This window comes from Elephantulus edwardii, unplaced genomic scaffold (assembly GCF_000299155.1).
Source record: "Elephantulus edwardii isolate Elephantulus edwardi_28Jun2011 unplaced genomic scaffold, EleEdw1.0 scaffold00029, whole genome shotgun sequence".
NCBI classification, from domain to species: Eukaryota; Metazoa; Chordata; class Mammalia; order Macroscelidea; family Macroscelididae; genus Elephantulus; species Elephantulus edwardii.
The window spans coordinates 22,724,375-22,732,001 of NW_006399779.1; the positions used below are offsets into that span (position 1 = coordinate 22,724,375).

Here is a 7,627-nt window from a genome sequence, read left to right on the forward strand (position 1 = left end):
CACAGCCAGAAATGTACAATCTGGAGAGAATAAAAATGGATGAGACTTTCTAAAGATTAATACTCTGTGCTCATCTAAAACCTTTTCCAACAGAATGAAAAGAAACCCTACTGACTGGGGGGGGGGGGAAGTCATTCAGCAATATCATCTCAGACAAGGGTCTCATAACAAATGTTTACGGAATATTCCTGGGCCTTCAGAAGAAAACCATTGATAACCTAATTAAAAAATGGGCAAAAGACATGGAAAGACTTTTTTAATATGCATGTGTACATGCACCAGTTACTTTATGTACAATAAAAGAATAGGGAGGGGGAAATGAAAGACGAGAGAAAACTAAGCTGTAGTAGTCAGGATGTGCTGGAACCCACTTGTGGTTTTCTAATTGAGAATGTATTCTTGGTCTGCAGGAACAGAGTTCTGGAGTAAAACAGCAGGCTCCTCTGTGCTTATTTTAGAAGACACCTCCTGTCTGCTGCCGGAACACGTCAATTGTATCTTCATCCTCCATTTCCAACTGTGCAGGTGTATCTGATTCATTGATTGGCTGTCCGTCAAATCGGATTCTGATCTGCCTCATTGACAAACCCTGTCGTTCACAATAAGCTTTCATTAGTTTACTAAGTGGGGTATGCCTCTTAATCTTAAACTGCACCACAGAACCATCCTGCCCCACCACCTTCAAATTAATACGATCGTTGTTCTCAGTCTTGACTCCTTCCTTGGGTTTCTCGTCGGCCATGGCAAGCGCCTGAGCAGCCGCTTCACAAAAGAGGTACCAGGTCCGCACCAAAGAGCGCACAGGCAGCACCAGGAGCGGCAGAAGAAGGAGGTGGCAGCAGTGGAGGAGGTGAAGGGCGCGAGCACGTCGTGCATTCCCTCCCCGCTCCTTCCGTACCCATGGAAAGACTTTTCACAGAGGAAGGCATTCAGATGGCCAACAGACACATGAAGAAATACTCAAAATCATAGGCAGTAATAGAGATGCAAATCAAAACCACAATGGGATACCATCTCACCCCATCAACAGTGGCAAAGTTTAATAGGGCACAAGCAATAAATGTTGGAGAGAATGTAGAAAGGTGGGAACCCTAATAAACTGCTGGTGGGATTGTAAAATGGTGTAACCACTCTTGAAGGTAGTTTGGCATTTCCTCAAAATGTTGAACATAGAAATTCTATATGACTCAGCTATTCCATTACTAAGAATATGCCCCAAGGAAATGAGAGCTGAGGCAGAGCTGTATACACCAATATTCACAGCACCCTTGTTCACCATTGCAAGAACATGGAAACAACCCAAATGTCCAACCACACTGAATGGATTGAGGAATTGTGACTCACAATGGAACAATGTGTGGGATTCAGAGGCAATGATTTCAAACTTGAGATAGAAAGGAGAGCATTATGTTGCGTGAACTAAATCTTAAAAGGATAATCACTGCATAAGATCATCATGGTAAAGAAAGAAAGATAACTAGTAAAACATGTATAGAGACCCAAGAGGGAAAAGAGGGAGAATGGAGGGGTAGGAAAGGATAGTGGCAAAACTACAGGGTTGCACAGTTTGGTGGGGGGAAGAAGAGGGAAACGCAGATAGGAAGGACCCAGCAGGGACCTGAAGGGTAATGATGGGCAAGATACAACGGTGATTAATGTTGTAAAGCATAAGGCACGGCTATGATTGTATGAAACGCAATGTGAATGAAGAATAGTGTGAAACACAATGTACATAAACTTTGTAAGCAAATCAATATAAAATAAAAAAGAGACAAAAAACACCCCCCTGGTTTAAAAATTGGAAATCTTCCCAAAGATGTCTTAGTGAGGGGTCAGAGATAACATATGCTAAGAATGGGATATATTACTTTTTTTATAACTTTTAAACTGTGGTGTCTCAAGAAATGTAAATATAGAAATCCTTGGAAGTAATACATCTCAGTCATTCCCAAAGTGGGTGATCATATATTGCCCTTGAATTGCTGAATCTGAATTTTGGGGGCTTGTTGTTGCTGTTAGGTGTCATCCAATAAATGACAAGGCCTATCAACACAGTGAATGGCAAATCTGCACCTAGGCCTATCCTGCATCATATTCAAGATCTCTGATACGTATAGCCTTTGTGTCAATCCATTGTGTTGAGGGTCTTCCTCTCCTTCTCTGACCCTCCACCATTCCCCCATGATGTCTTTTTCTAAAGATTGGTTCCTCCTATCAACAAGCCCTCAGTACATGAGATGACATTTCACCATCCTTGCCTCTAAAGAGTGTTCTGGATAAACTTCCTCTAAAACAGACTTGTTTATTCTTTTGGCAGTCCATGGGATAATCAGCCCTCTTCTCCATTTTCAGGGGTGGGATTTACAAATTAGTAATCATTTTTAAATCTCTGTCATAAAGTTTTCAGAATCTGTGTTACAAACTCATCTCAGACTAAGAGCAAGAGGAACTCTTCATTCAAAACAGACTCCAAATACTTGTCACTGAAAAATGGCACTTAGTGTCAAGAAAAGTCTCGGAGAGAGCTCACTGCACAGATTCTCAAGATCCCCACTTATAAACATTCTCAAATGCGAGGACTAGGTTGAAGCCTTGTTTTTGTGTGCCATCTAGTTAATTTCAAGCCACACTGACCCTGTATAATTGTTCCATTGGAATTTGTAGGCAGTAAACTCAGTGGAAAAGGGCTCTGGTAGCCTAGTGGTAAGAAGCTGCGCTGCAATCCTGAAGGCACATGGTTTGAATCCACGAGATGCTCTACAGGAGAAGGATGGGCAATCTCCTCTCAGGATTAAATCCCTCTGAAAATCCACCAGAGGGTAAGCTTTGAGTTGGTTCTGACTCAACAGCACACACCACGACCACCACCAACAAGAACAACTACAAACTTCATGAAAGCGGGTCTCCAGGTCTTCCCTTCAGGAGCTAGAAGTGAAGCATTTAAGTATTAGACCACAAGGCCATTAGTTGATTTTGATGGACTTAACTAAAGGTCATAATTAAGGAAACTATTTCTATCAGCTGTTTGAAGATTGTAAATCTTTACAGAAAAGCAATGGCCATCTTCCTCCCAAAGAGTGGCTGGAGTATTCAAAATGTTCACTTTTGGTTAGCAACTTAGTATGTACACACCACACCACCATGATTCCTTTCCTGTTGTTGTGTGCTGTCAAGTCAAAACTGACCCATAGCTGACACTCTTGCAGGTTTTCAGAGGCAATTCTCAAACAAGAAGAGATTACGCATTCTTCCTCCATGGGGAAGGTAGATTTGAACTCTGTGCCTTCAGAATTGCAGCACTATTATAGGGTTATTAAAATAGTATTTGATAATTTTCCTCCAGAATTTTGCTCCCAGAAATTCTCCTCTACAGAATTTAATTCTGCCATTCTAGGTCATACAAAAGTTTTGCCCTTAGGTTGTCTTTCGAGCATTTATAACCCTTCCTAGAATCCTCTTCCAAAGATTGCGGGTCCTTGTATCTATAGTCAACATCCTTGGTACCAGCAGTCAGGAAATCAGGGAACATATTGCTTTGGGCAAGTCAGCTGTCAGGGTCCTCTCCAAATTTCTGTAATGCAATGATGTCAGTCTGAAGACTAAGGTGCACATGATTCAGACCATGGTCTTTTCAGTTACTTGCTATGCATCATACATCTGAAAGCTAGTCAATGAATGAAGGTGACAGAAGAAAAATTGGTATCTTTGAATTGTGGTGTTGAAGACCACTGAATATTCCATGGATTGAAAGGAGGGAAAATACCCACCCAAAAAGAAAAAATAACAACCAGATACATCTTGGAAAGAGTGTAGCCGAAGTGTTCCTTGAAGGCAAGAGTGGAGAGACTTCAGCTGACATAATTTGTCCATATTGCTAGGAGAGGCCATTCCTTAGAAATTTATATCATGCTTAGAAAAGTGGAGGATAGGTAAAATAGAAGAAGGCTCCCAATGAAGTGGATTGACACAGTGACTGCAGCAATGGGCTCAAGTGAATCAAAGATGATGAGAGTGGCACAGGATTCAGATCTGTTGCTCATATGATTGCTGTGAGTCATACTCGGCTCGATAGCCCCCAAAACCAACAACAAATGTTTTCTTGCTAAGGGACAATAGAGACTGAATAACCTAAGTTCACTTCTCCCTTCATTAACGTTGTTTCTTCTGCTTGTAATCAAAACTCGCCTCTCCCTTGGACACAAGTAAACAATTTCTGACTGAAGTGGCTTCTTTCAGTACTAGAGTTCACAGACATAAGATTTTTGCAAAGCACTTGCCCTATCTCTGAAACCAGTAGGATCTCTCTCCACAGGAACACAGCCAAACCTGTCTTCAAACAATTAACGTTTCTCAACCAAAGCCATTTCCTGGGAGAAAGTCAAAGGGAAAACGGCTACTTCTCCATTCCTCCAAGGATCCTGAAGTGAAAAAGCTTTTCAGATGGGTACCCCGGGAAACATCAGAGATGCTTGCTTTGCCAGGCGCCATATTGTTCTGGCCTCTTGCCTCCGTGTCCCGCTTAGCTGGCAGGTCCACCTGCTTCCTGTCTTAGCTAAGAAGCTCTCTTTATTCCTTGGCTATTCCCCTTTTGATCACTCCCCATCTTTTTTTTTTTTTTTTTGGTGTTTACTTAGAACATACTCTTTCTGTCCATGAAAGGGATGAGAGAAGACATACTTTGTGGAGATCACAGAGTGGGGCAGAGGACATCTTTAAAGTTGAAAGTCACCCAAGGGCATGTGCTAAATGCACTTAAGGGTGGAAGAAACTTTAGTACTTAATAGTTTAAGGAGTTCGAAGGAACTTGTGAGCACTGGCTCATAATCAAGACAGAACAAAGGACTAAAGGAAAGGAGGGATTCTGAAGAAACAGAGAGAAAGACTCAGAATTGGATGAGGACTGGGAGCCACACTTGATATGGTTGTACAAATGGGGAGATACTTTCAGAAAAGCAGCTTGTTCTTCCACAATATAGCTGCCTCTTTAGTTGTCTTCCACGAGGAAGTGCGATAATGTGGTGATTCAGGTATACATCTTGAGGTCAGGTGGCCGTGGAACCACCCTTGCATCCTTGTTCTGTTCTATTTTTTTGTGGTTTTTTTGTTTGTTTGGTTGGTTTTTTTACTGGCTATTTATCAAATCAATAGAGTTCTTGCTAAAATTGGGGGTAATAATACTCCTCTAATATCCTCACCACTAGGCTAATAAGTAACATCATGAGAGAAGGGGAAATATGGACATTGTCAATAGTTTCATGGTGCCTGAGTCCACAATCAACACCGTTGGTATCAAAAGTCAGGAACTCAGAGGACATAAGATATTTGGAAAAATCGTCTGTCAAATCTTCAAAGTACTAAAGAACAAAGATGCCATTTCAGACTAAGTGATACATATTAGTCATTTCGATTACTTGCTACTTATCTGAAAGTTGAACAGTGACTAAGGATGTCAAGAAAAGCCAGTGCCTTTGAGTTGTGTGGTATTGGAGAAGAGTGCTGATATCCATTCTCTGGACAAAAGAACAAACAAGTCTTTCTTGGTAAAATAGTGACCAGAGTTCTCCTTAGATGTAAAGATGATGATGCTTCCTCTCACATACTTTGGGTATGTTGTTAGGAGGGGCCAGTCCTTGGAGAAGGACGGTGTGCTTGGAAAAGTGGAAGGTCAATGGAGAAGAGAAAGACCCTCCACAAGATAGATTGCTATGGTAACTGTAGCAATGTGTTCAAGTATATCACAGATGGTGAGGATGACACAAGATAGGGCTAAGTTCAGATCTGTTGCTCACAGAGTTGCTATGAAACGCAAAGAACTCAGTGGCAATTACTTGCTATGCATCAGAGAGCTGGACAATGTATAAGGATGGCAGAAGAAGAATCAATGCCTTTGAGTTGTGGTGCTGGGGAAGGCTATTGAATATACATACCATGGACCACCAAGAGAACAAACAGGTCCATCCTAGAGAGGGTGAAACCAGGCTGCTCTTTGGAAGCAAGGATTTTGAAGCTCCATCTGACATATACTGGGCATGCTGCAAGGAGGTACCAGTCCTTGGAGAGGGCCATCATGCTTGGAACGGTGGAGGGAAAGCACAGGAGAGGAAGCTCCTGGATAAAGATGCCCTGTCATCTCTCACTCCAGTGATTGGAGTAATGGGCTTAAGTGTGTCAGACACAAAGAAATTGGATCAAGAAAGAGCAGGGTTCAGAACTGTTTTAGAATCACTATGAGTTGGAATCAACCTAATGGCACCTAACAACAGTCCCACAGAGTGGCTGGTGGATTTGAACTGTACACCTTTTGTTTGGCAGCACAAATCCTTGACTCTGAGCCACCAGAGCTCCCTATATGTTAAGGTAGATGCATATTTTCCCACTCAAGTCACATGCCCACGTCAGCATGCAGAGGAATATATATGGTCCTTAGTCATTGTTTTTACTGGCAGCCTAGAAGATGAAGCTTTCTATTATTAACACAGGAGACAGGAGAGCCCGAGGACTCCAGAGTTTAGACAGTTTCGGCTTCTGGCCTTATCATTGGTCAGAACACATCAATGGTCTGCTCATATGATTTGTCATAAGAGTGCTTAGAAAGACCTATGCTCTTCACTGTGTCAGAAAAAAAGGAACAATGAGAGAAACCTGGAATCTCTACCTCATGGATGCACAGAGGTGCTATATTAAGTGATAAAGTCTGGATAATATGCCAGTGAATCTGGCCAAAAAAGTACTTAAAAATAGCAGTTGTTACTACTTGCCACTTGTGTCATGACTTTTAAGTTACTCAGATTTCACAATCCCCTGAATATATAAGGAATGTCTAGAGTTGAAACACATCCCCAAGCCAACGATGTGCCAAATGGATTTTGAAGTGAAAGGGTGGAGACAAGAACATTGGGATCCAGTCTTCTTCAGCCGAGAGGCTTTTCATCTGGACAAGTCAGAGAGCCAGCCTGAGGTTGTGTGGAGGACATCATCAGTTAATTGAGAGAAATGGGTTAAATGAGGAAAGAGTGATTCACACCCAGTCCTAACTCTGCAACTGGAAGCTCACTTTTCTGATCATTGACTCCCTGCTCTGTAAAAGGACTGTTTTGGGTCAAAGTATCTAAAGTTCCATAATTTAGGATTGTCAGTGATTACAAACAAAGCATATGCTAGGATAGCTTTGTATCTATTCTGTGCTAAATAGGTTTTCAATTTTCTACTCAACTTCTTAGCCCTAAACCTAGCCTCTAACAAATTGTTGTTAAGTGTTATTGAGTTCAGTACAGCTCATAGGGACCCTATGAACAAAAGATCTGAATCCTTCTCTATTCTATGCCATCCTTGTACTTTGTTACATACAAGAGCACATTGCAGCAGTCACCATGCCAATCCTCCTGATTGAGGATCTTCCCCTCTTTTGCTGACCCTCCACTCTTCCCAGCATCATGTCCTTCTCCAAAGAATAGCCCCTCCCAGCAAAATGCCCAAAGTGTGTGAGACAGAGAATCTAACCAGTAAGTATCTAACCATTTAATGAATAAGCCTTCAGAAAAACCTAAATAACGTCTTGCTGTTGGTATTGTAAGTTGTCATTGAAATCGCCATGACATACAGACCTTTTTAAAACAAACAGACCTTT

General features: G+C 41.7%; 1 protein-coding gene across 2 annotated transcripts; it reads right to left on the reverse strand.

The window, feature by feature from the left end:
• Positions 1-264: 264 nt before the first annotated feature.
• LOC102862372 (small ubiquitin-related modifier 2-like) lies at positions 265-856 on the reverse strand. Of its 2 annotated transcripts, XM_006883769.1 has the most exons (2): positions 589-742; positions 455-531 (listed from the first exon to the last, which is right to left on the reverse strand). In XM_006883769.1, exons 1-2 carry the CDS (start codon positions 740-742, stop codon positions 455-457), a joined length of 231 nt encoding a protein of 76 aa, XP_006883831.1. The 2 variants fall into 2 exon arrangements, with proteins under 2 accessions (XP_006883830.1, XP_006883831.1); XM_006883768.1 differs by having other exon boundaries at positions 265-856.
• Positions 857-7,627: the final 6,771 nt, after the last annotated feature.